Source organism: Nerophis lumbriciformis, linkage group LG24 (genome assembly GCF_033978685.3).
Source record: "Nerophis lumbriciformis linkage group LG24, RoL_Nlum_v2.1, whole genome shotgun sequence".
In the NCBI taxonomy this organism is placed as follows: domain Eukaryota; kingdom Metazoa; phylum Chordata; class Actinopteri; order Syngnathiformes; family Syngnathidae; genus Nerophis; species Nerophis lumbriciformis.
In genome coordinates this window covers 33,687,501-33,704,067 of record NC_084571.2, presented here as the reverse complement: position 1 = coordinate 33,704,067, position 16,567 = coordinate 33,687,501, and the positions used below count along the sequence as shown (strand labels likewise).

The window sequence follows — 16,567 nt, the reverse complement described above, 5'->3', positions numbered from 1 at the left end:
CACACAGCATTCATCCAATCAAATTGCAGGACAACCAACGAAGAAGACATGTCCAAACCACACGCCAGTGAACAAAAAATGATACCTAAAATAATTTTGTTTGGGTATAAAAATTACGAGGTGGTCAACACAAAACGGTTTGCAATAACCCATTCCACCAACCACCCTGTTTTTTTTTGTTTTTTTTTCATGTATATATTCATTTCACACCATATTCATTGCACTTCTACATTTTTTATATTTTTATATATTTGCACATTGTTTTTCTAGCATGCACACATCGCACTGTATGGAATGGCCTCAATCTCGTTACCTTGCGTAATGACAATAAAGCTGATTCTGATTCTGAGTATGCAACACATGCGGTTCGAAAATTACTGATGGAGAGGCAACAACTTCCAACTTCGTCCGGCATTTGAAGTTGCACAAAGAACGGTAAGTTTTGAATGTAAGATAACGTTTATTGGCTAAGTAACGTGACTTTTATTTGCTGTGTAGTTAAATCAGTGAGGCTGTAAACTCACTGCTAACGTTATAACGTTATTGCAAACACGGGAATCTGTTGCAGTTCACTACCTTATTCATACTTTTTGTTCAGTGATTTTTTTTAAGCAGGGTTACGTTAGTCAATATATCACACGTAACGTTAGACGGCGGTCAGCAGCACCGCGTATTTTAGCCACCTAAAAAAAGACAAAAATAGTAAAATAAAGGTCAGTTAAAATGTATACTATATTATGAATATGTGTACCGTTTTAGCTAGCTTTCTGACATACTGTTGGTTGTTTACCTCAGTGGTCCCCAACCACCGGGCCGTGGCCCGGTACTGGTCCGTGGATCGATTGGTATCGGGCCGCACAAGAAATAATATTTTTTTTTTTTTTTTTTTATTAAATCAACATAAAAAACACAAGATACACTTACAAGTAGTGCACCAACCCAAAACAACTCTCTCCCCCCTTTTGTTCTGGGCATTGAACATGAAGACTCTTCCTTCACTGTTCCGAGTGGCCATGAGAGTCTTGGCAGTGCCTGCCTCCAGTGCTCCAGTGGAGCGAGTTTTCAGCCATGGTGGCATCATACTACGCCCCCATCGTGCACAAATGACTGACAGACTCTTGGCTAATTTGGTCTTTTGCAAATGCAATGCAGCATAGGGCCCTGACATATAAAAAGTACAACTTTTTTGTTATGTTCACGTATATGTCATGTTTTTTCAATGTTAACACTTTTGTACAAATAAGTACATTTGCACTTTATTTTTTAATGTGTTTGTTCTGTAAAGGAATGAGTTAATGTTTAAAATGACTGGTTAATAGTGCTATTATAAAGTGCAATGTCAGCACAATTTTCTTTCCTGCAATTTAAAATGCACTTGTTTTAATAAACAAAAGCATACACAATCTGTGTTAATATATTAGTCTGTGGTTAAAAGGACTTGAAAGGACTCGAAACTCAAAATGCAGGACTTAGGACTTGACTTGAGACTTTCCAGTCTTGACTTTGGACTTGACTCGGGGCTTGCCTGTCTTGACTCGGGACTTGACTCGGACTTGAGGGCAAAGACTTGAGACTTACTTGTGACTTGCAAAACAATGACTTGGTCCCACCTCTGGTAATTAGTGTTCTTTGTAAAGATGTCCGATAATATCGGCCTGCAGATATTATCGGCCGATAAATGCGTAAGATGTAATATCGGAATTTATCGGTATCGTTTTTTTATCGGTATCGTTTTTTTTGGGGGGGGTTTTCTTATTAAATCAACATAAAAAACACAAGATACACTTACAATTAGTGCACCAACCCAAAAAAACTCCCTCCCCCATTTACACTCATTCACACTCATTCGCACAAAAGGGTTGTTTCTTTATGTTATTTATATTCTGGTAGGTTCCTACATTATATATCAATATATATCAATACAGTCTGCAAGGGATACAGTCCGTAAGCACACATGATTGTGCGTGCTGCTGGTCCACTAATAGTACTAACCTTTAACAGTTAATTTTACTAATTTTCATTAATTACTAGTTTCAATGTAACTGTTTTTATATTTAATATAATTAATCTTTTTTATTCAAGAAAATGTTTTTAATTTATTTATTTTATCTTATTAAAAAGTACCTTATCTTCAACATACCTGGTTGTCCAAATTAGGCATAATAATGTGTTAATTCCACGACTGTATATATCGGTATTGGTTGATATCGGTATCGGTAATTAAAGAGTTGGACAATATCGGATATCGGCAAAAAGCCATTATCGGACATCCCTAGTTCTGTGTCTTGTAATTGTCCTGTATTATTATGTATTTTACAATATACTGCTTTTATATTTCCTGTATTTTATATTATTACTTTAAACTGTTTCTGTTTCATATTTTAATTTTCTATCCTGTAAAGCGTCTTTGAGTGCTTTAAAAAGCGCTATACTAAATAAAATGTATTATTATTATTATTATTATTATTAAGCGCGATGTGGCGAGGGATGACTCTAATTCAATAAAAGGAAAACCAGTAAATACAGTACAGACAGATGTCATTGTCAGCATTCTTCCACTTATTACACTTCGTATACTTTTCTACAAATTGGCTTACATTAGAGCATTGCTTTACTCATTTCGTGACATAGTTTTAACTTACATATTATTGTACGTGTTTTCATTTTGCATTTCCGCATTGTTGAATTCCAATAGGTTGTCCTTTTTAACGGCATATTAGCTGCTTTGTATCTAATAATAGAAAAGCGCGATATAAAATCTCATCCATTATTATTAATTATTACATTGTTCGGAAATGAAGTTTATAAGAATGTCTACTCACTATGAGTAGTCGTGGAAATAATTGTGGAGCAAACGCTCGAACATTCCAGAATGTTCTGGAACCGCCGCGTGTGACGTAGCACGTCCGTTGTGGGCGGGGCGTGAGGACGCTGCCTTGCGTCAAGTGGGCGGGGCGTGTAATGACGTCCATTAATACAGCAAAGTACTCTGCTGCTGAAGGACAATATTGGCTACCAGCAGGTCGTACTTAGACTTATTTAACTCGAATATAACCAAGTAATTGAACGACATTTTCCACCGGAGGACCACAACTCGACGAGTTAGCGCGAACTGGTGAGGAAAAGCATCGCGACAACATGTCCGCTAAAGCTAACGTTAGCTAACATTTCTCTCAGAATAGACTGAACATTGACGTGATTTCCAGCAAGTTAAGCGTATTTAAGGTGCAGTAATGTTATTTTATGGTGACCTGAGTGTTAATTTAGGCTAAGTTGCCATGGGGACGCTTGCTATATATCTGCCAGCCACGGAATGTCAGCTTTCATGGTGAATTAACTTAACCGTATATTATCCTGAACTATCCATTTCCTACCGCTTGTCCCTTTGAACTAGTCAGTCTTTAATGGCATTACACCATGATTATGTAACTACTCAGCACGCCTGGTTAGTCTTGTCTGGCTTACAAGCTGTTGTAAATAACGACGTAACGTTTGAGTACAAAATGCAATTTATTAAACGTGAGTTAATGTGCAATCTCATAGCTCTTAGTTCCGGTCACTGCTTGTTTTTGACAACTAGCATGACTTGACAGAATTGTCTACAGCTAGTTAGCTACGTAGCTAACTTCCGCTTGACTTCCTGTTTACTAAGGGTGTAACGGTACACAAAAATGTCGGTTCGGTACGTACCTCGGTTTAAAGGTCACGGTTCGGTTCATTTTCGGTACAGTAAGAAAACAACAAAATATAAATTTTTGGGTTATTTATTTACCAAATTTGTAAACAATGGCATAACATACATATACACACAGGGTCCATTGCCAGGGTCAACCAGAGGTGGGTAGAGTAGCCAGAAATTGTACTCAAGTAAGAGTACTGTTACTTTAGAGATTTATTACTCAAGTAAAAGTAAGGAGTAGTCACCCAAATATTTACTTGAGTAAAAGTAAAAAGTATGTTGTGAAAAAACTACTCAAGTACTGAGTAACTGATGAGTAACATACACACGAGGATATATGAGCTCATTGTTCTTCCACCATAGAAGTGGGTCAAAATCTAGTTTTTAATGCAATATGGACTTATATCTGCTGCTATAAAAACATTTGTTATTGCTTTAGCCCTGCCTGACTCGCCGAGAAGAGGCTGCTTGAATGCGGTGGTGACGCTTCAAATGGGTTAGCATGTGTTATGAGCGTAGCGTATGTGTGTGTGTGGCCCTTTTAATATGTGACAGCATGTGAGGTGAGTGTGGTGAGGGAGCGGTAGCGTGAGTGCGTTGAGTGGCTAGTGTTTTGATGGATTGGCTGTGTGCAAGACCTCAATAAAGCCACGATTTGCAACTAATCGCCCGGACTTGTCATTTACCCTGGAGTCCGGAGCTGCGGAGACCCACTGCCGGGTAGAGTGAAGGGTGTTGCCCCCGAGAATACATCGTCCCTGGAGGAGGGTCTCCCCTGCGCTCCTCGACTACGGTCTGGGAGCCGGAAGCAGGAAAGGTGCAACACGTTTGATGTGTTGTCAGAAGCAGCTGCTGAACAATGTCGGCAAACCTCCATCCTCCATTGTTGTATCGCGCAGCCAAAGTGGGAGATCTTAACGAGGCAGGAGGGTCTTCCAGCTCTGGCTTTTACATGTTGTCTTAGCCCGGTCGCTGCTAGCATGTGTACTCGTTTGGTACACCTCCGAACAAAACCGAAACCCCCGTACCGAAACGGTTCAATACCAATACACGTACCGTTACACTCCTACTGTTTACATCAGCACCTTATTTGTCACATCTTTTTCCTCTTTTCTCTTCAGCTGAGCCTCTACTTGGGTTTGTTTTAATGCCATGGAGTTTCCAGATCTGGGAGAACACTGCTCCGAGAAGACCTGCAAGCGTTTAGGTGCGCACTGCCCACGACAATGATCGTGACTTGCGTTTTTAACATGATTATAACAAACTTGCCGTGTCACTCCAGACTTCCTACCTATGAAATGTGATGCCTGTGAGGAGATATTCTGCAAGGACCACATCACCTACGAGCACCACAAATGCACCTCGTCCTACAAAAAGGTGATTGCAAGGCACACAGCTTCAGTCCAAAGTATACTATAAACTGGTCTCTGCCCTGTTCTTAACGTATTTGGATGAGTAACAAAAATGGGCAAATAAAAACAAGAAAGGCAAAAAAATAAAAAACTGCTTCAGTCAAGACTAGTAGATAACACAGCCATGCTTTAAAGTGCATGAACATTAATAAAACTGCTTCAGTCTAGACTAGTAGAAAACACAGCTATCCTTTAATGTGCATGGGGAAAAAAGGCACAAAACATCAATAAAACAGCTTCACTCAGTCCAGACTATTAGTCTATTTGTGCAACAGATGACGCTCAAGGAGTGGGCTAATTCTTTTTCTCCTTATCACGTGTGAGAGGTAGATTTTTCAGAATGAAAACAAGCATCTGCAAGGGGTCTTGGGTATTTGTTCTGTTGTGTTACAGTGCGGATGTTCTCCCGAAATGTGTTTGTCATTCTTGTTTGGTGTGGGTTCACAGTGTGGCGCATATTTGTAACAGTGTTAAAAGTTGTTTATACGGCCACCCTCAGTGTGACCTGTATGGCTGTTGATCAAGTATGCTTGCATTCGCTAGTGCGTGTGAAGAGCCGTAGACAGTATGTGACTGGGCCAGTACGCAAAGGCAGCACCTTCAAGGATTAATTGGCGCTCGGCTCGGTACATCTTCCTGCGTCCGTGTACACAGCGGCGTTTTAGAAAGTCACACATTTTACTTTTGGAAATCGATACAGATAATCTTGAAACCGATACCGATAATTTCCGATATTACTTTTTAAAGCAATTGTCGGCCGATAATATCGGCGATCCCTAGTTATTATTAAAGTAATGAACTTTCCGGTACAATTTCTTAAATGTTGATTTGAGGAGTGCTCAAAAGGAGTCTCTTGGAGAAGTGGCTGACAAGTTAGCAAGTGACATCATCACCCTCATTGTTTACTGAAGCAGAGATGCTGACTGTGCGTTATGATAAACACGCATGCGTCGCCAGGCTCTGCTTTTTATCCATAGACTTATCAGATGTTATTTTTTATTATCTATAGTAGGAGTGTCAAAAGTGTGGGCGGCGGCTAATGTTTTAAAGGCACATTCTAAAAATACTATTAAAATACACAAAAACATAACAAAAGTGGAATAAAAAAAGCTTACAGGTGAAATGTAATTTAGAAAAAGTTGCAATGTTGTCTAATAAAACAAAGCCGTTTTTTTTTCTTTAAAACTGTCATCGCTCAAAACATATCGAATCAAAATCAATGTTTTTATGAATTATTGACCTATCCAAGGCTCCCATTACTTCACATCAAATATTTCACTTTGAAAAATATTTTCTGTGGAAAATTTTGCATATTTTGTGTGTTTGTGTTTTCTTTGACAAAAAGGGCAAAAAACAAACAAACCAAAAACATTATAAAAAAAAACAACTTAGAATTGTGGGATAGATGTGAAGTTGATGAAGACTACAGAGACTTCAGCGTAAAATAAATAATGTATGTATGCCCTGGCACACCATCATCATCATTTCATGACCCAAGCAAAAAACTTTTTACACTTTTTTTACTGAAATAAATACACCTCTAGCTTGTTAAATACAAATATAGAAAAATGTACTGGCAGCGGTAAAGTTTAGATCTATGAAGGAAAGAAGAAAGTGAATGAATGTTTATAACTGAATACATATGCATAAAAATGTGTTTTATTTTTTATGAATTAATGTTTATGACAACCTTTTTCCAAAACCCAATATAGAATGTGAGATATATGTGTTTACAAAAAAAGTGGGATCCCATAAATTTACTGTGGGACCACATTTTTATGACTTGATGGGGTCCCTAGCACCCCATTTTGAAAATTCCTAGCGCCAACACTGATTAATGTATCTTATTTTTTCTGGATTTTTTGTATCTGCGCTGCAACCACTTAATTTCCCCATTGTGGGATAAATAGTGTATCATATCCTACTTTACTTCCGGTTTGTCGTGTTTGCCTGACTGCAGTGTTTGAGTCTTTTGTCGTTTGTTTTCAAAGGATGTACAAGTTCCAGTATGTCCTCTGTGCAACACCCCGATTCCCACCAAGAGAGGAGAGATGCCCGATATCAAAGTCGGGGAACACATCGATCGGGATTGCAAATCGGACCCTGCACAAAGAAAAAGAAAGGTTTTTATTTCATCTAATATCTAAAAAAGATAACAAAAAGATATTTGTTATTCCATCCTAATACGACCGATTATCTGCGCCAATATTGGCGTTTAACGTACATTATCTTTGTTTTATATTTTTACAACTCCAACAGAACTAGATCAGCAGATACAATATACATACATATAACACTAAGTAGTATTAAAAATATAAATAATTAGTGAAGTAGATCATAATAACCACTTCTCAAGTACCAACCCTTTTGCCTACATGAGAAAAGTTCCCTTTTTGCTGGAGCCCAATTCTTTTTATTTATATTCATTTAAAAATAAGATAATCTCTAATTGTCAATTATTCCCCCTAAATACGTTTTCATATCTTACAGGGAATTTATTGGAGTTTTCATGATCATTTCTGCACTCTGCTGTTACTGTGGCGTTCCCCTGCCCCCATGTCTCTCCTTGCAGTGCTGGTGGTCTCTTATAGTTGCTTACCGGTCAAAACTTTACATTTTTGCCAGGATATCCAGTTTTTGACCTTCTTTCCTGGCGTCAACCCAGCCCTGTTTTTTTTTGTGTGTTTGCTACTGCATGGAGTCATTCGACAAGCCTCCTTTGAAAACAATCATTAAAGAAGCGCATGTTCCGTGATTCAATCAAATAACGCCACAGAGATGGATGGAAATGAATACAACAGAAAAAATATCTCTGCCAAAAATCTTAACTTTGTGTAAATATCTTGACAAATAAGAGACTTGTTGTATAAGTAACGAAGAGCAGGCAGCAGATTACACATTCTCATTCGTTATGTAACACCCAGGAAGAAATGTCAGCCAGCTTGAAAAATGTTTCAACTATACCAGGGGTCGGCAACCCAAAATGTTGAAAGAGCCATTTTGGTCCAAAAAAAAATTTAAAAATCGGTTTGGAGCCGCAAAAAATGAAAAAGCCTTCTATAAGTGATATAATGAAGTCAACACATGATGTACGTGTCTGTTTTAGTTATATAAGCCTACTATCAAAATTACTTTAAAAGTCTTATACAAGAGTTATAATGAAGACAACACATGATTTAAGTGTCTATATTAGCTATATTAGCCTACTTTTATTTTTACAACATTGGAAAACATTAGTAAACCTTCTCAGAGGGTGAGATAACTCCTCTAAATGACTGTCTTGGAATGGCCAAAGGTATAGATGTGTGTGTCCAAGTTAAAGGAAATGGCGGGCTGTCTTCTTCTAATGAATTTGTTAGAATCTATGCAAGCTGGGTAACGTTTGCTGTGGTCTGGAACAACATGGCACACGAACAACTATCAGAAATGCAGCCAATATTACATACAGATAATACGTCATGAGAAATGCAGACACAAATTAAATACACAGAGGACATAGGAAATTAAATGAGCTCAAATATACCTACAAGTGAGGCATAATGATGCAATATGTACATAAAACCAGCCTAAATAGCATGTTAGCATTGATTAGCTTGCAGTCAATACAGTCAACAAGTCAATAGCATCAACAAAGCTCACCTGTGTGCATTTACGCACAGTATAAAACGTTTGGTGGACAAAATGAGACAAAGGAGTGGCATAAAATATGTATTTCTCTGGCATGTTGAAGAAAGTTATACATGTAAACAAGTGAGTTCAAGGACCGCCAAAATGAGGACAAAACTCTCATCAAAGAATCATGGTTAATATAAACAGTGGGATTTCTAACAATTATGGAGGATTGTGTCATGTTGTCCTCCGACAGAAACCCTATTAAAAGAAAAATATATTTTTCCGCCCATCTTTTTCTATTTTCATAAATTTTTGAAAAAGCTCCAGGGAGCCAGTAGGGCAGCGCTAAAGAGCCGCATGCGGCTCGAGAGCCGCAGGTTGCAGACCCCTGAACTATACGCTATGTAAAAGAAGCCAAGAGTTGTTTTTATTTACATTTTCGGTATTGTAGGATTTTTCGCAAGGAAACTTTGTGTTAAATCCATAAACTGCTATAAAATCGAGTCAATGGGGAGTTATTGTAATGTAGAAAAAAATGCCATATTTTTACCAGTTTTTTTCAATGAAAATTCCCATATTTTGAAATGCAAATGTTATTGCAGGATTAGACACATGTAAAAAAAAAAAAGGTGTTTGAAATCCCCTGGTGTATTTGGTGCTAAATTAACCACAACATTAGCGCTGCATAAAACATTGTCGCTAATGGTCCGACGTTTTTTTTAAATAACTTAAGCTGTTTACTCACGTATACTATGCTAATGAATATGGGCTCCTTGACCATTAGTAAGCCAAAAATACCATCAATTGATCTCTATCAAGACTTTCTTTTTAACTTGACCTTCACAGTAAATATAGTTTGACCTTAACATCATGTTTCTATATATGTAATTTTCTATAAAAATAGTTTAGATCTCTGAACAATTTAGGTAGTCATGGAACATTTGAGGTTCCAACATGTTAACACTTTGTTTACTATAATAACAGTAAACTTCTTCCCACCAGATTTTCACCAACAGGTGTTCCAAAGGCGGCTGCAAGCAGAAGGAAATGATGAGAGTTACGTGCGACCAATGTCATTTAAACTACTGTCTTAAGCACAGACACCCTCTTGACCATGATTGTAAGACTGATGGCAAACCTCTGTCCCAGTCCGGGTAAGTGCAATGACTGTAATAATGCTACACCACAGTAGCAATAATGTTGTCTAATTGTATTGCATATGTTTGGATGTTATAGACACGCTGCTTTAATGAGGGCCCAATGTTCTTCCTCCGTCTCTTCGGGAGCTTCAAGATCAGTTTCTAATGGAATCGGTTCCAGTAGCAGAGGCCACAATAGCAAGTAAGGAACATTAATTACAAAGTAAAGTATGTACAAACACTTATGTTTAAGTAATATTGTATTGCTTTGTTTAACAAAATAACTTAGTGTTTCTAGTAATCCACCATACATATGTGTGTTTAACAGGACTTGAGATGTTAATATTGCTCAGAAAAGTGTATGGTTGGTATTTTTATTTTGAAGAATGGTAGTAACTAATATTACTAATGCTAATGTCTAATTTACATAATTAGCACTGACGTCCATGCATGTTATTCTTTTAAAAAGGCTAAACATTTTTATACTTACCGTATTTTTCGGACTTTAAGTCGCAGTTATTTTCATAGTTTGGCTGGGGGTGCGACTTATACTCAGGTGCGACTTATACTCCGAAAAATACGGTATATATGTATTAAAAGTTGGATTGTCAGTTTGTTACCGCATATGATTAATCATAAAAATGATAAAAATTAAGATTCAATACCAATTTATTTTGAGTGTACATGCTCCTTTAACTTAAAGGGGAACAGCACTTTTTTTTTGCAATTTTTCTTATTGTTCACAATCATTATGATGGCGGATGGATTTTTTTTGATGCATTCTAAATATTAAGAAAGTCTGCTAATGGGAGCTTCATTATTCCGCCCATAAAATCCGAGAAATAACCATTCAAAAAGCACCAACAATACTCAATTTACATTTCGTGACTTGAATATTAACCTAGTATTAGTGATATTGTTATTATAAGCGCTAACACAGTCAAACTATTTATAGCGGCGCTGTGATCACAAGTTTGTGTGCTGTAAGACTCTTAAAGGCATCATAATTATCCCCTCAACTCCCCCCAAAATGGATTAACTCGCCGGAATAAAAAAGACAATATAACATACATCCATAAACGTGGATGCAATACATTTATCTGTACAGTAACCTATTTATTTATTTATATGTGCACCATATTGCTTTTTTATCCTGCACTACCATGAGCTAATGTAACGAAATTTCGTTCTTATCTGTACTGTAAAGTTCAAATTTGAATGATAATAAAAAGGAAGTCTAAGTCTTATGGTTACATCATTGAGTGGTCTGCTGCTTCCTCACTTCCCTGCTCCCTGTAAGTTTATTGTAGATTATAAATCATGACTCTCACCTGAAAAGTAGATGGCTGAAAATATAATCAGACAAGTTGGGACACTTTGACAGCCATTTAGGTCCTAGCTGGAGAGGATGACACGAAAAGAACTTGTACACCGCATTGGTGTACTCAGAGGCACATTTCGTTTAAAAATACGCCCCGACGGGTGTAAAAACTAAGGTAATGTGTATATATCGAAGCACAACAAGTTTCAAATACCATCTAAAAGCAAAACACGTTTTTGAGGCAGCTGCGAGAAAGAACACTACTTGGACATCAACAAACAAACAGTGGACAGTTACAATGCAGGCTGAGTATACTGTACATGTTGCCAAACTAAAGTACCACAAGTAAGCAAAGCTTTTATAGAAACTGTGATAATCACTATTCAAAATTGTGGTCTGATTTTTTTTAAATTGTTTGACAACATTAAGTAACCCCCCTCCCCCTGTTCCATCCATCCATTTTCTACCGCTTGTCCCTTTCGGGGTTGAGGGAGCCTATCTCAGCTGCATTTGTTGTTTTTGTTTATTTCATTACTTTAATGTTTCACAGGCCGATTAAAAGAAAAACTAGCTGCCGCCAATAACTTCTGCTCGTCACTGTCACACCATACCTTTCATGGTGGTGGTAATGCACACTCACCGGGTTTGTGGAGGTGCCCTTTATGCTGCTTGCATTTGGTTATAGAGTAAAATGCATGACACAAGAAACTCTTTTTCCTTTTTAATACTTACTAGGTGGGAATTTAGTACACTCCAGTACCAAACTGAAGGTTCTGTACAAAAAAATGCAATTACAATACATTCAAATACACAACAACCAAAAATAAATGTATTACCTGGCCCACAAACCTGGCAACGATATGTGCCAATATAGTACTTAATATTTTCTCACTAAATATAATTTATTTTTTTCATTTTTACAGAAAAAATATATGTTCTGCTTGAAATTGCATACCTTTTAAACTTTAATCCATCCATCCATTTTCTACCGCTTATCCCTTTTGGAGTAGTATCCAATAGTGTAAGAAATATTACAGTATATTATCATACTTTCCAAACATGTTTTTGTCTAAATAAAAATATTTTACAGCAAACTATCCATCAAATTAATAAAAAAATGACAATACAATTTACATTGTTCTTTACAGCATATTACTGTAAATTGAAAAAGAAATACTGCTGTTTTTGCGTTAAAATTCTGTTGACTGAGCTGCCAGTTTTTGACTATAAAATCTATGATGGTTGTTTAACTGTGTATTACTGTAAATGTAAAGACGGTACATTTGTTTTTAAACTGGCAGCTAAGTTGCCAGAATAAAAAAATAACTTGTACTGTTTTTCCATTAACAATATAATGTTGTAAAAACAAATGTCAATTTAACACAAATTCTGGCAACTAAGCTGCCAGCTTTTTCCATAAAAACCCTCCCAAAAAACAGTGGTACTGTTTTTACATTTACTGTAAAATGTTGTAAAAAAATTAAAAAACACAATTTTACAGTTAAATTATGTAAATGTAAAGTTTTTACTGTAAAATGGACAGTCTACTTAAAACAATTTATATACTTAATGATGAAATCCAGAGGCAAATTCATACATTATTTGCTGTTACAAGCGGCCCCCAGATGGCAGCTATAACTGCATGTGGCCCTCAATAAAAAAACAGTTTGACATCCCTGATTTAAACTGTAACCTAATTGCTCTGTCAAACAACTTTAGGGCACTTTTATATAGGGGTGTAACGGTACATAAACATTTCGGTTCGGTACATACCTCGGTTTAGAGGTCCCGTTTCGGTACAGTAAGAAAACAACAAAATATAAATTTAAATATTTGGGTTATTTATTTACCAAATTTGCAAAATCTTCCACCAAAAATATTTTTCTTAGTGGAATATTTGATGTGAAGTAATGGGAACCTTGGATAGGTCAATAATTCATAATAACATTGATTTTGATTCAATATTATGTTTTGAGCAATGACAGTTTGAAAGAAAAAAAAACAGCTTTATTTTATTAGTCAACATTGCAACTTTTTCTAAATTACATTTAACCTTTAAGCTTTTTTATTTCACTTTTGTTATGTTTTTGTTTATTTTAATAGTATTTTTAGAATGTGCTGTGGGCCTTTAAAACATTAGCTGTGGGCCGCAAATGGCCTCCGGGGCACACTTTTGACACCCCTGCTATAGATAATAAAACATTTAATCTGATGAATCTATGGATACAAAGCAGAGCCTGGCGACGCATGCGCGTTTATCATAACTCTCTCTCTCTCTCTCTCTCTCTCTCTCTCTCTCTCTCTCTCTCTCTCTCTCTCTCTCTCTCTCTCTCTCTCTCTCTCTCTCTCTCTCTCTCTCTGCCTCTGCCCCTCCCTCACCAATGCTGCTGCGCGCACAATTTGTTTTGTTTTTAACCCCTTCTTAACCCTGAACGTACATTGAAAATACATGCAACCCTAACTCAAAATGCCGGACATTTGAGGCATTTAAGAAACTCCGCCCTGACAGCTCTGCAAAAGAGGACATGTCCGGTAAAAAGAGGACGTATGGTCAGTCTACCGTAGCCAGTTAGCTGCTAGCATGCCGTGTGTTGTGCCTCGGTGTACATTGTTTACACAATGTGCGTTACGCTACTTAATATGTCCGTGTGGAAACTCGTTCGGTACACCTCTGAACCGAACCGGAACCCCCGTACCGAAACGTTTCAATACAAATACACGTACTGTTACACCCCTACTTTTATATGATATAAACAATTGAAATAATGTCGAGTGGGAGCAGTTATGATTGTTTACTGTGCACCCACCTCTTCCCTTCTGTTCCTCCAGCAGCGCCAGCCGAGCCATCCCCACTTCAGTATCGGCACAGAACGTGGCGCAGCCGCAGGCCTCGTTTCAGGCGGGGATGGTACGCGATGATCCGAAGCACAGCAGGAGCTTTCCGTTTCATCCTAACCCAAACTACTTTCTTTTTTTTCTGGGTGTCAGACAGAGGAGCAGGCCTTACAAAGAGCTGTAGAGATGTCCCTGGCAGAGTCCAGACAAGCCACTCCGCCAGCCCTCAGGTCAGCAAATCAATGGGATGCTCAAACACAACTAACCTCGTCTGCTGGTGTTGAAATAAACATAAGTGCTATCTCAACATAACAGGCATCCAAATGAGGTGGTAGCTACTCTCCTCATTTCAAGACATTATTTAGAACATGTGTTCATAAGAAGAATGTGTGTTTGTGTGTCAGCCCGCAGGAGCAGGAGGACCTGGCCTTGGCTCAGGCCCTGGCCGCCAGTGAAGAAGAATACCGACGCCAGCAGCAGAGACAACAGGTACCACCCGGAACGCTTTAGCATGCTAGCATGTAGGTACACTGCCACCTTATTTTCTTTTCTGGCTGCAAGAGATGAAATGATAGCACTTTTCATCATGTGAATGAAAAAAAACTTGCTGGGTGTCTGATTGAAACTTCTTTTCTTTTCAGAGCAGAGAGTCAAAACCGTCCAACTGCAGCCTTTCTTAATCTTGGACCGCTGCATTTTAACTTCAAACTGTGCTAATGCTACACTGCAAACCTCACCAATGGGATTATCAACATCCAGCGATTGTTTTTCCAAACAAAAAGAAGAAACCATCACAAGCTGCTCACTTGTCGCCTTCTGTACACTACCAACCAAGCACACCGTCACCCAGGTTGTCATTTCTACCAATCATTTGCTCTGTATATATTTTATATGCTAATTTTGCCACCTATGAAGAATGAATGAATTATTTCAGACCTGCAACTCGAATTTGCTCTTGTTTTTTTTCTAAATGGTGCTTGGCAGTGTCATGGATATTCCACATGTGTCCAGCAGAGGGCAGTATATACCATGAACAACCATTATATAAATCATCTTTAACAGTGAATCCTGCATCGTTAGACCTTTATTATTAGGGACAGAGTCCATAGCAAAACACAATAGTAATCATATAATCAATGTTTGGAAAATTACTTTTAAAAAGTGAATAATTATAGTTATTTTACCCCCCCCCCCCCCCCCCCCCAAAAAAAATATATAATTGCAAAGTGAAGTACCGTATTTTTCGGACTATAAGTCGCAGTTTTTGTCATAGTTTGGCCGGGGGTGCGACTTATACTCATTAGCGACTTATGTGTGAAATTATTAACACATTAGCATAAAATATCAAATATTATTTAGCTCATTCACGTAAGAGACTAGACGTATAAGATTTCATGGGATTTAGCGATTAGGAGTGACAGATTGTTTGGTAAACGTATAGCATGTTCTATATGTTATAGTTATTTGAATGACTCTTACCATAATATGTTACGTTAACATACCAGTTGGTTATTTATGCCTCATATAACGTACACTTATTCAGCCTGTTGTTCACTATTCTTTATTTATTTTAAATTGCCTTTCAAATGTCTATTCTTGGTGTTGACTTTTATCAAATACATTTCCCCCAAAAATGCGACTTATATGTTTTTTTCCTTCTTTATTGTGCATTTTCGGCAGGTGCGACTTATACTCCGGTGCGACTTATACTACGAAAAATACGGTACTCTAATAAAAGTATTTAATTACGTGGGGAAGTAATTATTCCGTTGTCTGGCATATGCAGTTGAGATGTTTCATAAGACAGTATATATATGTGCCTTTAAAAGGCAGTGCCTGTTGCTAAAGCATACTTGCCAACCCTCCCGAATTTTCCGGGAGACTCCCGAAATTCAGCGCCTCTCCCCAAAACCTCCCGGGACAAATATTCTCCCGAAAATCTCCCGATTTTCAGCCGGAGCTGGAAGCCACGCCCCCTCCAGCTCCATGCGGACCTGAGTGAGGACAGCCTTTTTTCATGACGGGAGGACAACAGGGTGACAAGAACTAAATCATCCAGACTAGAGATAAATTGTATTATTATGTTTATTTTACCTAAAAATAAATATATTAATAAAAAAAATTAAAAAAATTTTTTTTTACTATATTTTGCTAAAAACATCAAAATTAATTGTATTTTTATTTGTATTTTTTTGTGACTCCTTATTACACTCAGCCATAGAATTATACATTAAAATAAACATATTTGAAATAATTGATTTTAAATTATCATAATTAATTTAAAATGACCATATTTAATTATTAAAATAATTGCTTGTTTATCAACAACTTTAGCATTTTATTCATTACATTTTGAAACTCTCAGAAGCCAAGTTATGTTATATTTCTTAATATTTATTTATGCAAGTTTGAAGTATCAATTATCTAAACACAGTTTTGTTTGCATATTTTCAGGATATATATATATATATATATATATATATATATATATATATATATATATATATATATGTGTGTGTATGTATGAAATACTTGGTGAATTCTAGCTGTCAATATACTCCTCCCCTCT

At 37.1% G+C, this 16,567-nt stretch overlaps 1 protein-coding gene across 4 annotated transcripts; it reads left to right on the top strand.

Moving 5' to 3' along the window:
- Positions 1 to 2,946: 2,946 nt before the first annotated feature.
- On the top strand, positions 2,947 to 14,940 carry zfand2a (zinc finger, AN1-type domain 2A). Of its 4 annotated transcripts, none has more exons than XM_061982017.2 (10): positions 2,947 to 3,115; positions 4,801 to 4,886; positions 4,962 to 5,056; positions 7,083 to 7,214; positions 9,706 to 9,857; positions 9,940 to 10,044; positions 13,996 to 14,071; positions 14,152 to 14,228; positions 14,403 to 14,487; positions 14,640 to 14,940. In XM_061982017.2, exons 2-10 carry the CDS (start codon positions 4,832 to 4,834, stop codon positions 14,676 to 14,678), a joined length of 816 nt encoding a protein of 271 aa, XP_061838001.2. In that variant the 5' UTR covers positions 2,947 to 3,115; positions 4,801 to 4,831; the 3' UTR covers positions 14,679 to 14,940. The 4 variants fall into 4 exon arrangements, with proteins under 4 accessions (XP_061838001.2, XP_061838000.2, XP_061838002.2 ...); XM_061982016.2 differs by having other exon boundaries at positions 13,993 to 14,071; XM_061982018.2 differs by having other exon boundaries at positions 13,993 to 14,071; positions 14,403 to 14,519.
- The last annotated feature ends 1,627 nt before the right edge of the window (positions 14,941 to 16,567 follow it).